The sequence below is a fragment of the Lepidothrix coronata genome, unplaced genomic scaffold (genome assembly GCF_001604755.1).
Source record: "Lepidothrix coronata isolate B3197 unplaced genomic scaffold, Lepidothrix_coronata-1.0 Scaffold71, whole genome shotgun sequence".
In the NCBI taxonomy this organism is placed as follows: Eukaryota; Metazoa; Chordata; class Aves; order Passeriformes; family Pipridae; genus Lepidothrix; species Lepidothrix coronata.
The window spans coordinates 2,619,688-2,642,982 of NW_016690251.1; the positions used below are offsets into that span (position 1 = coordinate 2,619,688).

At 38.5% G+C, this 23,295-nt stretch overlaps 1 protein-coding gene across 3 annotated transcripts in view; it reads left to right on the forward strand.

The window, feature by feature from the left end:
• ACTR2 (ARP2 actin related protein 2 homolog) overlaps positions 1 to 22,758 on the forward strand; it is a 23,246-nt gene extending 488 nt beyond the window's left edge. The window contains exons 1-10 of one of the 3 annotated variants that reach the window (XM_017818847.1): positions 1,490 to 1,564; positions 5,265 to 5,375; positions 8,282 to 8,296; positions 10,333 to 10,548; positions 14,145 to 14,217; positions 16,109 to 16,245; positions 17,028 to 17,177; positions 17,874 to 18,019; positions 18,372 to 18,504; positions 19,677 to 22,758. In XM_017818847.1, coding sequence (XP_017674336.1) covers positions 1,505 to 1,564; positions 5,265 to 5,375; positions 8,282 to 8,296; positions 10,333 to 10,548; positions 14,145 to 14,217; positions 16,109 to 16,245; positions 17,028 to 17,177; positions 17,874 to 18,019; positions 18,372 to 18,504; positions 19,677 to 19,847 — 1,212 coding nt within the window. In that variant the 5' untranslated portion in view covers positions 1,490 to 1,504 and the 3' untranslated portion in view covers positions 19,848 to 22,758. Of the gene's footprint in view, positions 1 to 1,489; positions 1,565 to 5,264; positions 5,376 to 8,281; positions 8,297 to 10,332; positions 10,549 to 14,144; positions 14,218 to 16,108; positions 16,246 to 17,027; positions 17,178 to 17,873; positions 18,020 to 18,371; positions 18,505 to 19,676 lie in introns of those variants that run through there. The other 2 variants (XM_017818849.1, XM_017818848.1) reach the window with 2 other exon arrangements.
• Positions 22,759 to 23,295: the final 537 nt, after the last annotated feature.

Consider the following 23,295-nt stretch of genomic DNA (forward strand, 5'->3'; position numbering starts at 1 on the left):
CCATTTTAGAGCAAAAAAAAAAAAAAAAGATGCTATTTCCCCATGGTATTTTTTTTTTTTTTAGCAATCTAGGGTTTCCCGTAGTAAAGCAATATCATTTTTATTATGGAGAGTTAACATAACTGGTGGTACATTAAGATCTTTTGAATGGCAAAAAAAAAATGAAGTTTTATTTTATATAGACGCTTGGAATAAAAAAGAATTTTTTTTTCTTTTATAAGCCTAGGAAGAGAACAGCCGAGACAAAGGATGCTGCTGGTAGACATTCAGCATCCTGAATTAGAGGGTTCTCCAATTAGCATCTGAAATGATTAGAATGGTTCAGGAAGAACTAGAACATCATATTTGACAGGTCTGGGGTTTGACAGTTTTAATGTCTCTTCATTTTTCCTCCTATAGCAAAAATTATCATTATTAAGCCTGGGGTCTAGAACATTTGGCACTTTTTATAGTATCTTTTAGGAAAAGGAAAAATATAACATTTAGCACTTTTTTCTTACAAAGGGATATGGAAGCTGCTTTGCTTTTTTTGTTGTTGTTGTTTGTGGTTTTTCAGTAATAATATCTTTATTATTTAATATCCCTGTTGTCAGGCCCAAAACAGAAAAAAAAATAAGAGCTTCATCCTTCGCTATGGTCCTTTATATGGCAATAATCACTGAGTTGTGAAATGTTTGGTATACTGGTAGTGACAGCAGTGTTGTGCCTTGGCTGGTCCCAGGTGTGGGACATGGATAAAAGCTTTTGTCCTTATCAAATTTCCCAAGCCGTGTGTGCAACACAGATTTCTTTACGACATAACGTTATCTTTTAATTCCAGGGACATCCAGGATTGATGCATTTTTTTCCCCTCTGTGAGTTGTACCAGCAGGATATAAAAAACCTCCCAGCAGTGGAAGGTGCCTTTATGGTGCGAGAGGAGGGGCCTGTGTCACTCCAGCTTGTGTGGCTTTGGGTCGTGTTTGGCCTCTGAGCAGAACAACGTGTGTAGGGAAGTGCCTTGGCCACAGAGCTCCTTGGGTGGGAGGGCAGAATGTCAAGAAACAATGGTTAAATCAGTAAAACTCAAAATATTTAGATCGAATTGGGGTAATTGAACTAGTATTGAGATAACGAAGAAGAAAATTCTGTTCAGTAAATCTTTGAGGCTCAACTGCATTTGAAGATTATCAAGTAGCTCTGTATTGTCAAACCAGTATTTTGATGATAATATTTTTCCTGTATGACAAGAGATGTATAATGTCAGAGTGATTTCTGATATGTCATACTTAAAACTGTGATTGAAATTAGATCTCCTACCAGGCATCAGAAATGTTAGATAAAAAAATGGAGAATATCCTTGGAAAAATCAGGTGGAGGTTTTAACTTTAGGCTTGTCTTTGAAATCTACTGCTCTTGCCAGGCTGCACAAGGGCTTTGAATGTGTCAAGCTGCAACCAATCTTTGAGGAAGAGGTGACTAGAAGGAAGTTCTTGCAACATGTAGTGTAGGAGGGAGGGAGGCAATGGCACCTCAAAGGTCTAAACCATTAAAGGTGGATGTTCTTATTGTTACAGGACAAATGGTAAGTTACTTAGTGGCCTGTAAAATTGCTGTAGCTGTGTTTAAGGCTTTTGTTTGGGAGTTGCATCAATGGAAAGAATCAAGCCCAGAGATCTGATAAGAATATTAGCATTCATTTTAAAACTTGTCACGTGACCTATTCGTGAGCTTCCTCATTCTTTTAGTTTGAAAGAATACTTATACATGCGAGTTCTCGGTGTTTGATGACTCAATAGGAAGTGAAAGAGTCAGTATAAACCACAGTGAAATGGAGAAGAAACTATATATGGTAAAAGTTCTTACATACATGGCCTTGCACACAGGCAGGCTAGGTAGCTGTTCTTAAAACATTCTAAATGTGTGCAAAAATAAATGGTGGTGAAGTCCCTACAGAAATGGGTAAATTCATTGAGTGCTCATGTTATTGTTCGAAACATGAGCGTTGTGCTAATAATTGTTGTGAGAGGTGGGCACAGTAGGACATGGAAGAGAAACAAGTACACTTTACTTAAACTGGAGAGTTTCAAATTGAGAGCGGCAGGAACAGTGAGCGTTTCGTGCTGGGCACTGGAAAAGAGAAGCCGATTCTGTTCCAGGTTACTGCAGCTCATAACGTTTACTTGAAGATTTTGGAGGATTTCCAGTAACGGACAGGAGGGAGAAGTGTCTTGTGTTTCTTGTACCCCTTCAAAATATCAAGAACTGTCCAGCATCTATTATTATACAGAGCTGTGTTTTTTAGGTGCATTTACCTATTGGTAGTTTTACTGAGTCTGGTTTCTTCAGCCAGCGTTGGGTCATCACAAACATACTGAACCACCTGAATATTCAGGATTATGTCAGGGAGAATATTCCAGCAGGGATGCTCCCATTGATGGGGAAGCTGAGGTACAAGGCTCTCTTGCTGTCATGTTCACCAAATTTTTATGTGGACCGGAGAGGGAAATTTCAAATTTGAAGAGGAGTTAAAATTCTGTCTGTGTATGGCTAAATCTATAGAACTTTGTAAAATGTAATTTTTAAGGTGGTCTGTTCTGGTCTGAGAGAGGTGGGGAACAGACTGGGAGTGTCCAAGCTTAATCTCACTCACTGCAGTTCACATATTTTAAATCTGGTTTTGATTGTGTTTTAGGCTGGTTGGAGAAATGACAATCTGTTTTTAAAATCTAGAGTTTGTTCACTGCTAACGTAGTTAATTTCCTGGGAAGGTATGTCAAGGTTTTAATGCAGAAGGGGTCTGGAAGTTACTATTGAGATCAAATAGTAAGAATAGTGGTTTTGTAGGTCAGCAGTTTCTAGGTCAGCATAGTTGTGTGTGATTTTGAGAGGTATTTTTAAGGTTGGCTGAGAGGCACTTGCTGATTTTTTGTGCAGTAGTCAGTGCATATCTCATATCTCAGTGGTTGCTTTATGAATCTCGGGGTTCCAGCAGGGTTTAAAAGTGTGGGTAGTGGAGCTTCTTGAGGGGTGTTCCAGGAGCTTGAGTTGTAAAGATTTATTTAGATATTATTTGTCCTGTTACTTCTGTTGACCACCGTGGTTGGTGATGACTGGTGGGGAAGTTGCTTCACGCTGGGGGGGGTGGGAGGGGGCAGAAAAGGAGGAAAAGCTGCAGACAAACATATGGGTGCAAAGGTGCGTGTGGGGTACTGCTTATGGTTGTACTTGGAATAATTCAGGATGCCCTAAGCTGGAGGATGGGATTGTATCAGATGTTTCATAGAACTTCCTTCTAGCTTGACCAGGCCCTGCACAGTGAAATTTATAACAAGCATACCTCCATACTGTAGAAGCAACAAAAATTGTGTGATTGCCCTTTATGCAGCAATTTGCTAAGCCTGAAAGGGAGCTTTTTTTCCTTTAAATTTGGACACCATTATTTGGACTCAGCTCAGTCCTTCAAAATGTCTCATGCGTTTCCTCAGAGTTTAAAACTTCTGATAAAGTCTTCTGGTGTATTCAGGTAGTGTGATCCAGAAATGCTTGAGGCTGCTCTTTGCTTTCTGATAGCAGCACTGCATTCTTGAACACACAGATAAGATCTATATAACTCCTAGGTACTTCTGGCTTTAACATAAGCAAAAGAATTGATAAGTACCTGCCTTTTCGGATTTAAGTAGAATGAGTAAAATGCGTTGTGTACACAGTGTCATTCTTCAGGTATTCCAGACAGCTCTGCCTTTGGAGACAGCAAGCACTGAATGAGTGAAAGAAATCAGGGTCACAAAAAAGCAAAAAAAAAAAATAAAAATCCTTTCTCCCTCTATTACCCCATATTTAATTAAAATATCTCTTGACTCTTTCTGTAGCTGGCTTGATAAATTTCTTTCCAAAACAGGTGTTCTTTTTTACTGCAGTAAGGTGAATAATTACAAGCAACAGCAAGTGACTTTTCATGTTCCCGTTAGTGTAATGACAAAATTCCTCTCACTGCAATTAGCTGTACTCTTTGCTGGGATAATTGTTCCAGTGGCAGCCTTCAGACCTTGCTCCAGAAAACTTGGTAAATGCTTTGAAAATGCTAGCAGATGGCTTTTAATACAACCTGAAGTGGCTAATTAAGTTTTGGGACAGGGTCCCAAGGAGACTGTGCATTGCCTGTCCTTGGAGGCTTCCAGCACCCAACTGGTCAAAGCCCTGAGCAACCTGCTCTGAGATCAGGGGTGACTGGTTTTGAGCCCAAGGCTGGACCAGACAGCTCCTGAGGTTCCCTCCAGCCTGAGTGATCCCGTGGTACTGGGTTACCACTGCTGCACCTCTGTGGTTGAGTAACTCTGCAGGTGGAATTGTTTTTGTTCTGGCATGTTAATACAGTGTAAGATGCAAAGTGTGCATATGATACACGCATGTAGGATAGCTGAAGAACATAACTTGCTGTTCCCTGTGAACTAAAATTGTAACTTCTTGCTGACACATTTAAAGTTCATGATTAACAACTGAGCTTCCTCTAGTGACTGTATTTTTTTTTTTTTAATGTTCAGTAAGTTGTCGTTGTTTTCTTAGTGTATATACTATCTTGGGACCTGGTGATATAAAGCTTCCTTTTGTATATATTTGGGTAACAAACACTTTCAGAGCATCCTGTTTGGTGTGAACTGCCATCATCTGAGGTTTTGGTTGTGCTGTTGGTTTTAGAAGTGCTTACTGGAAACTTTATCCTTAAAAGAAACCCTGAAAGTTATGGAACTTTGAGAAATCCACCTGAGTTGCATAGACTTATCTGCTAGTTCACAGTTCAGCACTTTTTATAAGAGTATAAAACTTGACTTCACAAGGTTTTGGGTTTTTTTTCTGATGTGTAATTCATTATGCTACTGTGTGCTTTAATTGGAGAGGTGATTTAAGTAGGTCTCATTGGGTACTCATTAGAAGGTGATCTATTATAAAATTATGGATTTCAGGTTGCTGGAGGACTTTTTTATGGAGTGGCCAAATCCAAATTCAGACACCAGACTCTTGTACACCTCACAATGTACTTAGTTGTTTTAATACCATGTTTTAAAAATCCGACAGTCTTGATTCAGAAAACATTCTGGAAAATATTGTAATATTTTAATGCATCATTTGAAATGTGTAAAATTGATTTGAAAATATAAATCAAATTGGTTTCCAGTGGGACACATGCTCTTAAATTTGGACTTCTAATTTTTTACCCCAGACCAGGTTTCTATTGGTTAACAAAAGTAATGCATATTCTAATAAAATAATTTCTTCCTTTTCAGTTTGTGAAATGTGGCTATGCAGGCTCAAATTTTCCAGAGCACATTTTTCCAGCTTTGGTTGGAAGACCCATTATAAGATCAACTGCTAAAGTAGGAAACATTGAAATCAAGGTAAATTTTTTTGATTATTATTTTTTTCTGACAGATGAAGATATACAGGGCAGCTTTTGACTTACGTTATGTTTGGAAATGCTTTCTTCTTAACTCCCCTTTATGCTGTTTCAGTATTTCTTGATTCATTTCTGTATTGGATTTTAGCCTGTCACAAACTATGTAAGGTTATGAGGAGGGTAATCTAAAGCACTGGAGGCCTTCAGGTAGTACACCTGAGGAAGCAGCAAGTAGGGCTCAAGTGGTTCTGGGCAAAAAGGGGCTTCAAATGCTGATATGTGAATAATGTCACGATTAGAAGGCAGAATTTGGACAGAAGTAACTGACTGTCACCAAGCTGTACTGTGAGATTCTGAGATAGTGTTGAAGAACTGATGGAACTTCCAGGTCTTTCTATACGATTTGCTTTCTAGTCACAGTTGATCACCTGTGATCTTGTATGAGATGTTTAACCTTGGCTGTGTTTGCATTTCATTGTTTCTATTGTTTTTGTTTTCCTTTTGCTGTTGATGGACCCGGGTACTGCATAGCAGTTAGAGAGGCTCTGTCCAGGCTGCTCTGTCTTGGGACATTATTCCAAGACATGAAGGGAGAACCATTGTTTGAGAATCTTTTTCTGAAGTCCAGGGAGCTGTCATTTCTCACTTGTTTTATAATTACAGAGTAATGCTTTGAGTGTTACTAGTTGCTTCTGCGATACAGGCTTCAGTAAATGTCTCAGTCCTGCTGTGGTCACATCCTCCCTTCTTGCTTCTAGCCACACAATTCTCACCTTGTGCTGGTCATGCTGCTTGTGCAGGCATGTGGTGAGCCACTTTAGTGAGCTGATCCAGTTGAAAAAGGGATTTCTTTGTCAGGTAAAGTTTTGAATGCCTTACTACACAGTTGTGCAAACTCCACTTGGAGAGTGAGGGAGAAGCAGGAGGCAATGCAGAATTGTAGAAGTCCTCACTTAGGCCAGTGAAGGTCAAGTAGGACCATATCTACACAGGCTTTCAATTTTGCTTTCCTTATTGTTTCTGAACAGCAGTTTAGGAAGAGGAAAAGAAAAAGTTGGCCCAGTCTTGTTCTTTATTTTCAGAACCTTGTAGTCGACAAGGAGAACTTGAGTTATCTGACTTCTGCTACTGCCTGTAAAACAGTTGTAATATCAGCAGAAGGCCACACAAGGAAGTCAAGAGGTTGAAAGACATCAAACCTTCCCCAAATGCATTCATAGGGTTTGTTTTTTTTTTTGTGTTGCTAATATTGCAATACTGCTTTACCTTGTGTCAGCTAGGACAATTTGGTTGAGAGGATGGAGATCTTTCCCTTTCACAGTAGAGAGGATTTTTTTGTAAGGAGAGGGAAAACATCTTCCTTTCTCTTGCAAGACTTGGGGACGGGAGTTTCTTTGGGTATCTACTTGAACTTGATGTGAGGAGCCTCCTTAAAGGAGATCTTGGTAAAGTTTTATGAAAGTTATGCAGTGATTTATGAGTCTGAAGTCCAAAAAAGATTTTCTTGCATGAAATCTCACTGTTGAAGTTGTGTTTTCTTTTGAGCTGGTCTGATACAGCCTGTCCTGCCAGTTTTGATATCCTCTGATTACCTGATAACTTGGTTTAATAATTGTTACAGATAACAGTGTTAAATTGAAAAGATAAAAAGATAGGAGGTAGAGGTGGGTAATTACTATGAGATCAGTGCAAAAGAACCAGTAAACTATAATTTCACATGCATTGCTGGTCTTCTGCTTGAGCATGGATCACATGGGTGTATTGTACAGAGTAAAAACTGTGTCTAGAGTCTTCCTACAAGTTTTGTAGCATCTGCCTATAACAAGTTGTCACCTTTCTTAAGGAAGCAGTGTATCAAGAGAAGAAGCCCCTGCCACAGATACTTTGGGTATCCCAGTAGGATTATACAGTAGGAAGACTTGTTAAGCGTGAGTGCTGTTTTTCTTTGTGAGATTCTTGCAGATTTCCTAAAAGAAATATATTTTAGCAGATGAGTTTTATGCCAAAATTTAATTCTAGGCATTCACTGTGAGTTCTTACAGGATAAGTTTGAAACTGAGTAAAGGAAGCTGGCAAGAGTTTAACTTTTCAAAACTATTCAGGAAAGCTGTCATTCCTGAGAAATTCGGAAACTCTGTGAAAAGAGCCTGGAAGCTGATCAAAACAGTGGTTTTCATCCATCGAGTTACCAGTTTCAAGTTGCTTTGCCCATATTTTCTGTATGGATTTTCCTTTTGGCTAGAAGCAGGGATACAGCTTTTTCTCCTACTCAGAGTCCTCAGCTCAGGACATAAATACAGGAGTTCAGTTATTAGTGGGATTATTTTGCTTAAAATTGCAACCTTAAAACTCTAAACCCAGAAGGATAGATGCTGCTCTTAGCTTTTACTGACTTACTAGTCTTTGCAGCAGGTTTAGAGGTACTAGTAAGTCACTACTGATTAGTAGTTTTCAGTTCTTGGATTTTTAAATGAAATTTTTAAAACAAAATATAAATTTAGGATTTGTCAGAGCTAGTTAGGGTCAATTACCTTGTGCAGAGTCTTGTCTGCTTCAGATAAACACCTTGCCCAGGGTAAAACTCCATTGTTACAGAATATTTATACAGAGAATCCTATTTATGAGAGATAGGCAGATATACTGATCCTGTTTGCAGCCTAGGATGCCTAAACATGACATGCCACTGACATGTAGCAGTAGCTTCCTTTAAACAGACAATTTAATCTGATACCCTGAGAATGTTAGTTTGGCCCTAACTAAACTAACTCGGATCATTTCCTGCTGTACCTGCATCTCTTTTCAGCCTAATTCTACTGTGTACTTAAAGTAATTTGAGAATTTCATTTAGGCCTTTTCTGACTTTCTTGCTTCTACCTTTTCTTCACCTTTCTTGACCTGTTGAAGTAGAATAACAAAAAGATGGTAAGTGAGGTGCCCCTGTGCTTTTTGTTTACCATTTTTGCTTGATGAGACCTAGTAGCTGTTATGTTATTTTTTTAATGCTATTCATTGTTTTGTCTTGTCTTACATTTTACATTTGAATACATACTTATTTTGGACATTGTTCATTGCTTTGGTTTATTGGCAAAACTAATTCATGAGAATATTTTATGTATTGCTTCTAAGTGCTACATAACCTGTAGTTTTGCAAGATGCAAGAATAACACTGAAAGATCAACATGAACTCAGCATCTTTAACAGTAGAAAGTGCTCTATTTAACATTAAAACTCGAGAGTTTGAAGAAACGTTCAGATTTCAGTTAGACAAACATTCCTGAGTAACCAAGTGGTGGAAATATTGGATGTCACGATACTGATTCCTCTCTGCAAACTCAGTTGTGTCGTCCTTCTTCCTCTTCACCTGCCAAGTGTGCCTGTTTGTTAGTGTGCTAGCGCTAATGTTCTCAAGAGAGAACAGTTGTTCTGCCCTTTATCTTTGTTTTAAAAGGACGTGAAAGTTTCGTGCAACTTTCACATTGCACCTTTGAATAGCAGCTTTTTCTGGGCTATGTCCTGTCCAGCAGCCGAGAGCCTCAGAGAACAATGCACAGAAAGGCTTCCAAGTCTTCTAACTGGTGGAGTTTCTGTCGTCTTAAATTCTCATGAGTAGTGTGGCTGCGTGGTGGAGTTCTAATAATACGGTTTCAACAGAGTACCTTTGGTTTAAAACACTGGAGTCCTGACTTTTGTGTTCTGTACAGTCCAGAGCTGAAGTGTGATCTACTGTGCAAGGAAAACAAACAAAACACCTTGTCAGTGAGAGGGGGTGGAAGAAGAATGGTGTGACTTAAACTATTTTCAATTAACTTTTTTTTATATAGTCAACAGTAACGAGGTTACTGTTAAGGGCATTGTAAACCAGACACTGGATTTTTTTGCTGTGCATCTTTTTTTCCCTGGCACTGAGTAGTAGGTTGAGTAATCCTCACTTCCAAGTTTACTGTGCCACAGCAACTGCAAACTGCAGTGGCATATTTTTGGATGAAGCAGCTGGCCTTTTTTTTTGGCAATTAATATTAGTATGGACACAGGGCTGTTGGTATCTAGAATTATGTTCTTATAGGCTAAGTACAAGTGAGTCAGTCCAGGCTTCTTTATCCCAGACAACTGTGGGATATAATAGGGAGCGAAGATAAGATGTTATTGTACATGCTTCCTCTGGGAAATACGTGGGAAAGGAGAAGATATGATGCTACTAATTTGAATGTGCAGTGTTTGGATAACTAACTTTAATAAACAGATTGCTTAATCAGTGTGAAATGACTATACAAACTGCATTAGTTGGTTGTGTTTGTGCAAGAATGCATTACTTGGGTTTTTGGCTTGAAACTTCTGGCAAGGAACAGACGAGGTTATATTTTATATTTAGATGTGTCTCTTCACACCCTACTGACACAGGCAATATGTAAACCATTGTTTCTTTTAATGTCTAGTGTGGAACTTACAATCTCTTATTTGCTTTTGCTACTGTTCGGTATGCTTATTCACCACTCATTATTCCTTTTTTGGTATTGTGCACAGAAATTTGCAACATGCATGGAAAAATACTCTGCCAATCCCACCTACTACCCTTATGTGCTGTTTTGCATCTCAGCTCTTAGAAATTAGTATTTGATAAAATAATTTTGGACGTGTCAGTGGAGAAACATCTGTACTTACAGAGGTGCTCGTAGTCTCTAACAGGGTTTATTGTTTGTTTAAGGTTAATTGAAATTGAATTAACTGAATTAATAATGTTCATTTTGGAAAAGGTTTGGGATGGGTAACAGCCAAATTTAAATACTACATGAAATATATTCTACTTCTCTCCTAAGTACCTGAAAATGGTTCAAAAATGTGGGCATTGCTTAAGAACACAGCTGGACACAGGCTGAAGCAGTTCACTGTCATTCTTGAGGAGTTTGGTGTTCAGAAAACTTTGCAAGCACTGACGTGTCTCTCTATTAAAATTTTTGCAGGATCTCATGGTTGGTGATGAAGCCAGTGAGTTACGGTCAATGCTGGAAGTGAATTATCCAATGGAGAATGGCATAGTTCGAAACTGGGATGATATGAAGCACCTTTGGGATTACACGTTTGGACCAGAAAAACTTAATATTGACACAAAAAATTGTAAAATTCTACTCACAGAACCTCCCATGAATCCAACTAAAAACAGGGAGAAGATTGTGGAGGTATGTCTGTCTAGTAGAAGCTGACACAGACTGTCCGTGAAATATTGCTAAGAGGTTTTTTGTTCCATCAACACACAGTGACTGTCTGAGGCAAAGCAGTTCTGTTTTCTAACCAAAACTCATCCTCAGCCATAGTCATGAATGCTCCCGAGCTTAAATTCAAACAAGCTGATCTCATTCAAAAGCTGTAGCAGGCTTCTTGTCTCAAGCCATACCAGCATTAGAACACAGAATTGGGAATACATGTCTGTCTGCATATATCCAAGATTCGTTGATTATGAGCTATTGGATGAATGTTAATTACTTTAAATGACTTGGACTTCTGTAAGCCAGTAATGCTGCAGAGGAGATTGGAGCTGGATGATGCTCACCAGATGGAGCGGTGTTGTTGGAGGCGGTCGAGACAAAGGTGTGATGACAACCCATGCACTAATCATTAATTAGTGCTAGGGATTATCAATGAAAGCCTTCTAAGAAGGAAAGCCTGGTTCTTGGATCCTCGATCTCAGAGGGCTGCCCGGGGTGATCTAAGCTCCACCTGAACCTTGTGTTCATGTAGGTTGTCAGATGTTGTTTAGCTCCAGTACTATGTGACAAAGATACAGTTTTGAAGAGCAATAATGTTTGACGAGAACAAAAAGTTTAGTTTCCCATTTTGTTTGTTTTTTTTTTCCTCTCAAGCATCATAGGTATTTTCAATTAATATAGGTGTTCAGTGTAACTAAAATGTAATTTAAAAAAAGTGCTCTTAGAATACCTGATAGAATGGGAAAAATGGATTCCAAGTCTGTAACCATATCCATTTATCAGAACTTTGAATATCAAAGCTTGTATATATATTTTTCCCCCAAATTTATTGCTTATTCTAATAAGAATTTATATTTATTGTTACCTGCTGACCTTTCCCTTAAAATCCTTTTGTTGTCACAAGTACAGTAGTGCTTTTTTTTTTTTTTTCCTTGCAACATGGCAGCGAATGTTATTTATGCTAATCCTTTCTTTCAGGGACTTGGGAGCAAATGAATTCTAGCAAAGGTAAAACTTAAGTGAAAAAAGTCAAACCATGCTATCTAAATTCAGCATTTTTTAGCAATTGTGTGGACATTAGGGACCCATTACACAACTATTATGTAGTGCAACACTGGTAACACCACGTCCTGCACATCAGTCAGCTGAGGTGTGATAGGCATAGCAGATTATTCTGGGTGGCCTCCATGTAGCAGGAATGGCTTTATTTCCTGCCCAGGCTTCTTTGCTTTTCAGCTGTCTACAACAGTGTTCTTGTTTCTGTTTTCCTGCTGAACACAAAAGGCTGGATTTTAGTTATTCTGGTGCCAAGCAATTTTATACCATAAATTGAAAACAGTATGGCCTCTGAACTCTGATAAAATATTTGCATTGCTCTGTTTGCTTTTTTTATACCACTCCAGAGATTGTAGATACTTAATCGTGATCTAGAGGATTAGTGAGAACTAGAATCACTTTCTGTAAATTTAAATTCGAGTTACACAGAAGCTCATTGTTTCTATTAATATTTTTAATGGAACACAATGTTATGAGGACTTGCAATATTTATTTTAATGACAGTGTATTTATACTCCTTCTGTTTTTGACATGGCCTCCTCCTTTCCAGGGAGGGTAGCCCAGTGTGAAGCAGAGGACTGAATGCAGATATTTCCTAAAGCCTGCAGTAAATATAATAATGTCTGTGCAATTTAGGATACAGTGCAGTAGCATTCTGAAAGGAAAGCTTAGTCATCTGGACCATATCAAGAGGATAGATAATTACATATGCTGTCCCTCATTCTATTTTTAGTAATTCTCATTCCTTACCTCATTTCTTCATCAAACTCAGCCTCAGAGTAAGGCAGCACGTATTCACGTGACAGCTGTATTGTAAAATATGTATTTAAAAAGTGCCTTTTCTTTCACAGCATCTACAGGACACTGGTTGCTCTTCAGCTTAACTAGGTGCTGTTTGTCTCTCTCTGCTGCATTCTCATTCTGTAACACCCTCAGAAGCAGCCAGACTGTAATGGCATATCAAGTAGCTGTAGAGATACTCGAGCACAGTCACTTCTAATCCCAGACTAGAATTCATTACCATTCTTCCCAATTTTTAATTCTTCCTTTCTAGTTAGAATATCACTTCGTAGGTAATCCAAAATCTGCTCTCAAGGGAAGAAGAATCTTTTCATAGAACATCCTGCTCGATATTTACATCTTAAGATTTGTTAACATATATGTCCCATGTCAAGGCATTTTTCATGTCAAATATGTCTTGAAGGAAAGAATAACAACCCCCAAAAGGCCTGCATATAGGTTATAAAAGGGTTTGATACAACATGTGAAGGCAGTAACTAATGCCATTTGAGTATTCATTTTGTTGTATGAAGTTGATAATTTAGGTTTTCCTTATGTTATTTTTTCATTTAATAAGCATGTTGTTTGAAAATCTCATCTACTTGGAATAGTGTTGGATTTAGACAATGACTACTCATATGGAATCTCTTTGAGTTGCTGCCCTTTCAACTGTTCCCTTTCTGTTCTTTTTCACATTATTCTAACAGAGGAGGTTTCTTAAATAGCTCAGAATTCTAAAATTGTCAGGCATCAGCTTTTTTCTTCAACAATATTTGGATATCTTTTACTTGAGCTGTGGGAGTACTTAGGATTTAATCAGTTTCTAATCCTAGAAGTTGCAGAAGGGCTCAGGAGGCTGCAGAGTAGCAAAAGCAAAACTTCTCTATGTGTTGAAATAATCAGAGTTCATCCGTTTTTCCTGGTAAAGCATTTTGAGGGGAAAATTGCTGTACAGTATGATTTGTTTACTTGGCCTTTTTTGTGTTTATAAAGAAGACAAGATCCTATAAACCCTCCATCCTTTAATCTTGGCCTGTTTCTTCACTGAAACTAGTTTAGTGGTTAGGGGAACCTCATGTGCAAGAGAAGCAGTTACTTCTCATATTTCAGTGTGAGTTCTGCAAACCTGCAGTTTTCTGTCTGTAGTGGAGTTTGCAGTAATTTTAGAAGTTTGCCATCGGTTGTGCTTTAAAGAAGGGAAAAAGGTGGCCCAGATGCAGAGAAAAACCTGTGACACTGGACTTGTTCTAGACCCAGATGCACAGGAGTCTGGTTTTACTTGACAGAATCTGCAGTTGTAAAAAGTCTGTGAGGCTTGATATGCAGAATAATAAAACCCTGAACTTCGCTTTAGAGGATACACCTTTAACAAACATTGCGTTCCCAAGTCACACTTCAGTAATGAGGTGCTTGTCTGGTCTGCAAGTACTGCCTCCCACTCATTAAGCACTTTGGAAAAGGGCTTAGTAAAGCTGCAGAAGGGGGTGTGTGGATTTTCTTGTGAGTATTCCCTTCTTGTAAGGGTTTTCTTGTAAGCATTCTGCTAAACAGATGTGAAATATTTCATGTGTCTTATCTGGTGTGAACAGGTGAGGTATGGAACTGAATGTACTACTGGGTTTTTGATTAGTAAAAATATAAAATGCTAGAAATACAGTTTTCAAACACCTCTATGAAATTTCTTTTAGTATTTGGCCTGCTTTTGGGAGCTAATTTTTGCCTTCCTCTTACAGGTTATGTTTGAGACGTACCAGTTTTCTGGGGTATATGTAGCCATCCAGGCTGTTCTTACTCTGTATGCTCAAGGTAGGCAAAAATAACCTAAAATCTCTTTGGTTTATAAATGTGTTGCTGAGCCAAAGTACTAATATGGCATCACTGGGTCTTGGGCTTAATTCAAGGCTGTTCTCTGAGTAAGCTCAGCTCCAACTCAGCTCTGACAGGCTTGCTTTTTGTTTTGGGGAAATATTGATGGGTATCACTGTCAGTGTTATTTTCATGCATTACAAGCATTCGGGGATGTGCTTGTAAATGCAAAATCCTGGCTTATCAAAACTGTTACTGTTTCAGGGTGTGATTGTTTTGCCTTTGGCGCCAAGTCTTAATGGCTGACTTTTGATTTTCTGATCATGAGTGAATTTCAAGATAATGATCGTGTGGCTTTTGCAATATTTTCAGGGGGAAAAATAAGTAGAAAGTTGAGTCTTTTGCTGCAGATAAAGTAGGTTAAAAGCTCCTCAGTCTGAGCAGAAAATTACAGATTGACTAAATCCAGTGGAAATTCTACCACTGGCTGCAGTCCATTTAGGATTTTAAGGAGTGACTCAAGCACATCAGTTCTAATACAGTGACTCCTTACATCTGTTTATTAGTGGCTTGGTGTATTTAGCTGTCACATAGCAGGACATAAATATCCTTGTCCATTAACACATCATTGTAGTTTCTGTGTCCAAGAGGCAAAGTGATGGGGTACTGGAAAGGTGGTTCTGTTATGCAAGTCATTAAAACCAGTTGAACCAAAACCACTTTTGCACACCTGAATATTAATTTTATTTACTGCAATCTGTGCTATTATGTTTTTTTCCCCTTGCTTTTTCTTCGGTTTGCTTCTTTTAAGTATTTAATTGACTAACATCTACAGTCTTAAAATCTGTGTAATTGTTCATGTACCTTACTGTGTAGTGCTCAGTTATTTTGTGAATAACAAAATGGTGTCACAACTTAGAGCAGTCTGCAGTGTTTGTACAAACCATCATCTAAAACAAAGTTGAAGACCTTCTAAGGTGTAACAATCAAGAGGCCCATAAATAAAACATTTGCTTTTGAAAATTAAAAAAGCCCTTTAAAACATCTTATTTATGTTATATTAAAGGTTAAAGTAGTGGCTAAAGTTACATAGAGATGTACCTCATTTCAGTGCGTTTTTAAAGTCTCCCTTTAAAATATATTTTCTTGCTTTAGGCAGCTTGTGAAAAACTATAAAACTATTTTCTGGTCAACTTTCACCATTGATTTGTGCCTCTAAAGTAGAGAAACGTATGTTTCTGCATGTTTATGATATCTCAGTTTTGTACACCTTAGAAGTTAATGGTTTTGTGGTAAACCTTTTCCATGAGAGTTGACTTCTTTTAGTCCGTGACAGTGGATCCGATTCAGCTTAATGCTACTTCTGTGTGGAAAAAATTAGGTGTATGCTGTGCAGTCCAAATATTCTCCACCTTATGAAAGCATTGCTTTGGTTTTTTGAATACCAGTCAAAATCAACAAGTCCTAAGCGTTGTAACAAGGTAAAATTGTGGCCTGAATATCTCTAAGTTTCTTCATATTTGAGAAATTAATATAAGGTTGCACATATACAGCTGAATCTGTGGAGGAATTTGTGCCCCAACAAGCATTTAATGAGCATAGATCTTCTCTTTAATTAGAGTGCAATTTAAGATGTCAAAACACCAGGTAAAATTGCAAATGGTAGAGTTCTAAGCATCTAGGTAAAAGTAGAGGTAATACTTTAAAAAAAAAAATGAAAGCATTTGTTACTATGAACACATTAGCTTTAAAATCCAGTGATGACTGAGGGAACAGAGGTTGTGTTAAGATTACAATGAAAAAATCTTAAACTCGCTACTATTCTGCTCTTTTTACGAAAGTACTAATAAAAGTTGCACTTTTTTTTTTTTTTTCCTCCCCATCCTTTTAGGTTTGTTGACTGGTGTTGTTGTGGACTCTGGAGATGGTGTAACCCACATTTGCCCAGTTTATGAAGGTTTCTCTCTCCCTCATCTCACAAGACGGTTAGATATCGCTGGGAGGGATATCACTAGGTACCTCATTAAGGTAAGCTGGGAAGAGTTCTTAAAGGTTGAGGCTGTTATCTGTGGTACTTTGGTTCAAGTTAAAATCCCTTGAGAGCAATAAACCACTATACAGTTTCCCTTTATTATTCATATGTTAATTTAGACAAAGAACTCCTTTGTCTCTGTATTCCTTCAGTCTATTCTTATGTTTCCTCATGTAAATCACACGTGATGATATTGATGTTATTCAGAGACATCACATTTTCTTAGTGGCAGTCTTGTGGGAAGGGAATTTATTCCATATTTGGGAAGGAAAACCTCAAAAGTTGGCTTTCTCAACACATAAAATGAAAGCTAAACTCTATTCTCTCAGTTCTACTCGTCTATTTTCAGAAAGACTTTCTTACAGTGTGGAAAATAGTGTAGTGATTCTTCCCTGATTATTAAATAAGACAGCATGCTTGAAAGACAATTTGTTTGTTTGGGTGCTTTAAGTATAAGCAGCATTCTGGATTGACAAATTTTATGGTTAAACTGGAACACTGGAGTGTTCTGAAGTGAAGTGCTAAATATAAGAATTATTCTGGTTATCTTTAGTTTGTCTTTGTGATGGTTACACTGAAAGTTGTAGTGATGAAGAAAATTTCCCACTTGGAGTCACGCTGCTGCTATTCCGCTTTTCTGGTCATAACGGATATACCGGGATGGATTTGTCTCAATACTAAATTTGCAGTTAAAAAAGGGGGATGAGCTTTTAAAGATACATGTTTAAGTGTTCACCTCTACTGAGAGATCTGGACTAACCTGTTGTGTTCCCTCCAGCTCCTCCTGCTGCGAGGTTACGCTTTCAACCATTCTGCTGATTTTGAGACCGTTCGCATGATCAAGGAAAAGCTCTGTTACGTGGGATACAACATTGAACAGGAGCAGAAACTGGCACTAGAGACCACAGTATTAGTTGAATCCTACACGGTAAGTGTCTTAGAGACAATTTTTCTTGTCCTAAACTTCCTAGGTTTAAATTGATTTAGCTTTGATTCCTTCACGATTTTTCTTGGCAGTAGCTCATTTCCCAGCCATAGGAGTCTGTTAGAATCAGATTACTTGGTTCTGGGAAAAGCTTCTAAAAGCTTTTTTTCTTTTCAGATTTTCCAGAAGACTTTGCACTCGTTTTTGTCACTGTAGATCTTTGAAATTTGACTATTACAGTGTGGGAACTTGTAGAGAAAGTGGACTTACTCCAGCATATCAAATTCTTTCAGCTTCATCCATATAACAGTGAGACATATGAGACTGATATCTGCTGTCAGGAGTGGTAAACTTGCTCCTAGTGGAAACTTCCTGTGATCACACATGGGAGAAAATAATTTGCAGAAAAGCATTACTCTTGCTGTAAGATCATCTTTTAAATTGGTAATAGGAGTTGGTATTGTAAGGAAATGTTTGGTATGGATGTGTCTGGTCCCTGATGTCTCAGAGTGAGTTGCAGTGATTAAAGAATTTGTGTATTCTTTCAGTAGTACTGAACGACTTCTTGCAGTGCTGACAAGTATCAACAATTTCCTGTTTTAAAACATTAGGGAGCAATGTAGGTCATTTCCTCTTGGTTTTTTTTTAGTATTCAAGTGGCTAAAAGTAGTCTTCTCCATGGTGTTTTTGCTTCACTAGCTCCCGGATGGCAGGATTATCAAAGTCGGTGGAGAACGGTTCGAGGCACCGGAGGCCCTTTTCCAGCCTCACTTAATAAATGTAGAAGGGGTTGGTGTGGCTGAGTTGCTGTTTAACACCATCCAGGCCGCTGACATTGATACCAGGTAAGAGCACAAATCCTCTGTCAGGATGCAGGGGTGATGTGAGAACTGCATTCAAAGTAACATCTTTTGCTTTAGACACTAATGTCTAGGGGAGGGTGTATGCTGGGAGAGGGGCTCAGGCTGTGGTCTTGGAGCTCAGCAGGTTGTCTGGAAACTATTTTAGTGTGAATGAGCAGATAAAATCTTGAAAGCACAGGTTTTTTTTTTACTGCTGGTTTGTGGTGAAGCATGAGCAAGTCTGTGTAGTCACCATTTTTTAGATTTGTATTTGCTCCCCTGTCCGTACAGGTACCTACCCCTCATAACAGGGTAAACTATACAACACTAGAAAGACTGTTTTTCTTTGGGTCAGGTCTGAATTCTACAAGCACATTGTGCTGTCTGGAGGGTCCACCATGTACCCCGGGCTGCCTTCGCGGCTGGAGCGGGAACTGAAACAGCTCTACCTGGAACGAGTTCTGAAAGGAGATGTGGAAAAGCTCTCGGTGGGTATTGAGTGGCTGCTTCGTTTGGGGGGACACGGAGTCTTATCCTGAATCCCCACTAGAGGGAACCAAGTAGTCAAAAATGAGAGGCTGCGGGTGGCCCTCCGTGTGACTTGCAAAATCGCTGCCTCTCTGTTCTTCACACCCCTGCGTTTCCTTTGCAATAGTCACCTTTTAGTCCATGCTAAAAGCAAGTAATTCCTTAAGTCTTGGATTAGTTCGAATATAAAATGGGCTAGGACACGACTTGTAATGTAGGCTAAACAAAGCTAAGGAAAGTCATTTGTGCCTTAAAGTCATCATTGGGCAAAAGTATTTTTTTTAATCTGAAAGTTTTGATTCATACTACAAATGAAATACTCAAAAGTGAGAGGCTGGAGTTCAAGTGGAATAAGTTTTCCTATTTCATTGGTTACTGTGATAAGGAGGCAACAGCCACACATACATTACAGAAGTAACACTGTGTTATAATGCTGTCTGCTTTTCAAGGAGGAGATATTTACAGAGAAAACTCCTTTGAGTGGAGTTTCCAGTGTTGAACTAAGTTGAACTTCCCTGATTCTTAATACAGTGTCCTCTAAATATCTTTTGTGGCAATATGGAATGACTCAGTTGTACAGAATGTTTTACAACTGAGACAGTATTGCACACAAATGACTGTACTCATTATTGCTCTTGAAGTTAGAGCTTTAGCATTGAAGAATTTAAGGGAATATTAATTTGTTAAGCTGATTGTATAAATTTAAAATCTGTTTCGGCTATCCTTCTAAAACTGGGTATAATTCTAAAATATTTTGTGATTTGATGATCTGGTAACTTCTGATAATTTTAGCCATTGAAGCTTATGAAGTATTTCACTGTTTACTGTGTTCATGAAATGCAAAAATTGGGTCTTTAATTTTATATTCTGACTCCTGGACTTTTTGTGGATATACTGAAAGTACAGTTTTGGAGGAGGTGTCAATAGCTGTCTCTAATTTCCAGTGCAAAGTAGTTATTTCGCTTGGGTTGCACAAGCTGGAGGCTCACACGGAGCGCCCGGTGAGCTGACGTTTCAGTTCTCCGGTCGCGTTTTTCTCACTAGACAGTTTCCACTTCATTGTTCTGGTGGAAAGCCCGGTTTTTATCTTTGTTTCAGGGATCCCAGTAACAGTTTCTTTCCTTTCTCTTAGAAATTTAAGATCCGAATCGAGGATCCACCCCGTCGGAAGCACATGGTGTTCCTGGGGGGCGCGGTTCTAGCAGACATCATGAAAGACAAAGACAACTTCTGGATGACCCGACAAGAATACCAGGAAAAGGGAGTGCGTGTGCTGGAGAAGCTTGGTGTGACTGTTCGATAAATCCCAAAGCTTGTTCCCATCACATGTCTAAAGCTTTTTTTCTTTCATTGCCAATCTCTGAACTCACTCAGCTACATGCTATGGAAGGGCCTGTCTTGGCCTTTTGACCCAAACGTCAAGTTTTGTTCTGGTTTCTTGGGGTAGCTTTTGTTAAACGTTTCTTAATGTGGCTAAATTTGACTATTAAATTTGACCACTTCCCTGCAAACAAAACGGAGCAAGAGCAGCCTGTCTACTTCATTGTTCCTTCCCAGTAGGCAATTGGGTAATTCTGGTAGGCTTTTTCTTCTGGGTTTATTGCTGTAGTCCTGCTAGCTTTTGTCTCTAGTTCACAAGGGGTTGTGTGCCTTTTCTAGCATAAGAAAACCTTTAAACAAGAGTTTTTGCTATTGGATCATTGTGGTGATTATCTTTGCATCTTTATGCCTCTCTCTACATCAAGTTTATTTTTTTTTCTTTTCCTGCAAATTAGGAATTTTGATTAAACATTGCTAGAAACTAGTTGAAGTAGCTGGAATGGCTTTAACACACCGTTTCCATGTAATGTGGTTCCATATGCACTGCTGCCTAAACTGGCTTCTGAGGGGGTTTATCCTTAAAGGTGGTGGTGGCGATGGGGCTTTCAGACTGTATTTCTTTAAAGTGGGAATGTACAGTTGCCACAAATGGAGACAACACCTGATGTTCTGGCAAATGTACATTTGTGGCCTTAGGTGTCTTTTTTTTTCTGGAGAGAGGAGACAGGTTTGAGCTATGTTGCTTTTTTTGTTAAGGGACAGCTGGGGGGGGGGTCAGCCTGACCAAAAATGCCTCTTTTTATAACTAAATTTTGGTACCATGTTGTCTCAGCATAGGGAGCAAGAATGTTAAATTAGCTATTCTGTAATTGTTGAGAAACGTAGATATGCTGAGACAGGAGCCTCTAAACTTATTGAAGTGATTTAATACTTTCAGAAACGCTTGTGAAAACTGTAACTATAGATATTAAAACCCCCAGAACTAAGTTTTAAAAAAGTCTGATGTTTTAAGTGCTTGTGTGTACATCAGAAGCACTTCCATTAAACTTTACAAGTATATTAACCTAGTGCCAAGTAGTTACTGCAAATGAATATTTCAATGACCAGTGTTTATTGCAGCAAGCAGATATTTATAAACAACCAGTGGCAGTAGGTTATAAAGAATGACTTATATTTCTTCCAGTTAAAAATAACATTGGAATATGAGATGTTGTTGGTTGGTAAATAGCCGCAATTCATTCTATCCCGTCTTGATTTTTGATAGTTAACATGGGATGGGGAAGGAAGTGAAAACCAGTGATGAAAATGCTGTTTTCGAGAAAGTACATTAAAGCTGAGCTGTTCTAAAAAATAGAAGTTGTCACTAGTAATTATCAGCCACCTTCTCTGAGTATAGTTGCCTGTATTTTTTTTTTTCCTACTAGCAGACTGGTAACTATCTTTGCAATAAAATCTGCCTTACAGTAAGCATAGCAAAAACCGCCAGTTAGACTTAGTTCTACTTTGCTTTCCATGGAAATAATACATTACTTCTTGCTGGTTTTCCAAGCCTACCATAACATTTAAGCATAAGGAAGTCAAGATCTGCTTTTGACTTCCAAACCTTGGAATGTACAAGAGATGCTTTCATATACTTGCCATTTGTCTACATCTTTACATTAATAATTGACCCCAGGAACACAGAAATATTAAACTCCCTTGGATTCTTAAAATCTGCTTTCTTTCTAAATCGAGCAGACAGCTTCCTTTGGCTGAGCGAGCCAAAGGGGCAGAAACCATGTCTGCATTTCTTTAATAACAAGACAGTCACTATAGTATTGCTAGTAATGACCATTTAATTATAGGTGGGTGGGGTTTTTTGCAGCTATATTTACTCTTAACTTGAACAATATGAATTTACAGGCATGCCGGTCGTGCCTCAGTGCATGCACTTAAGCAGTTACTAGATTTTTGGGGACATGAATGTAAGGGGTACTCTGAATTCCTGTAGTCTTCTAAACATTTAATACACAAGACTTAAAAAAAATGCTGTGGGCTTGCTTTAGAGCTATGATTTCTCAAGTGACTGTCTCTGGGCTTTTCAGACAGTGTTGGGAATCATGGAAATAAACCAAAGAATGACTTAAAAAACTTTTTTTGAATGACAATCTGTCATGTGGTTTTTCAAATCTAGACCTTGACCCTGCAACCCCTTTTCTAAACCATCTTCTCCCCTGTCCATTGGATTCGGTTAGGTACGTGCATGTTTGAGTAAAGGTTTTGGAATTTGGCCCTTTCACTAGAGAACTTCACAGCACCATGAGTAATAAATGTCAGTTGATGGTGCAGAATCTTGGGTTTCCATGGAAACCATGTATATATTAAAAAAAAAAAAAAAAAGGAGGCAACTAGCATTTTAAATTAACTGTTATCGTGGATTCAGAGGAACACATATGTAATCCAAGTACTGAATGGGGTGTTCCAGTTGTGCTCAGTGTGGTTCTCCATGTGTGTGTTTGCACACACAAGAGTGTGTGTGTGTGTGTGTTCTCTCAGCTGACAGCTTCAATATTGCTATGAAAGCAATCTGGTTTTAAAATATTTTTTTTTTTCCTGAAGACCAAATAACTTGAATTGTATTTGCAAAATGCTTCAGCTCCTATAAAATTAGAATAGAAGATGCCGCATCAGTTGTAAGTTTTTTGGGAACATCCTATTTTTAATGTTAAGCTGCTTCAAACCCTCCCCTCCCCCAGTGTTCTAGGATGTTAACTGATGTAACACAAATGGCTTTTTATACAGTTCTGAATAATGTTAACACACAACACTGGTTGAGACCGTGAATGGAAATAAACATCTATTTAAATTGACAGGTCTTTTCAATACAAAAATAAAATCAGATTTTTTTCAAAGTAGATTATGTTTGCTTTGTTTCCTTTGGGAAATCACAGTTCTGTCAGTTTTTCTCTAACTTAACTTCCATCACAAAACTACCATGAGCAGCTTTTGCTGAGGAAATCTGACATGACAACACATTCTCTACTGATTGCTGTCATACTCTATTCTCTAGCCAATACCCCACTCCTTCCATCCCAGTTTCTTTAAAAAGAAAATAAAATCCTTATCCTTGGACAGGAATCTTTTTCTAGTTCAACTTCAGTACTGCAAAATGGGAAGAGCCCTTAACTTGTAGTGGCCTCAGCATCCTTGGCTAAGCTCAAGCCACATAATGATGCCCTGTTTAGGAAAAGCCTCTTTGGCATTGTGACTTTGTGTGCTGCTTCACCTGCGTCCCTTATTTTAACTGATGGAAAAACTGTGTGTGGGGTTAACCAGTTGCATTCAGAAGGATGTACTGGTTTGAAGCAGCTCTTGCAGCTGAAATCTTGTAATTCTGGACTGGTTGTGTGGGTTAGTGACTGGTCCCCCAGTCACGATGCATTTGTCTGGCC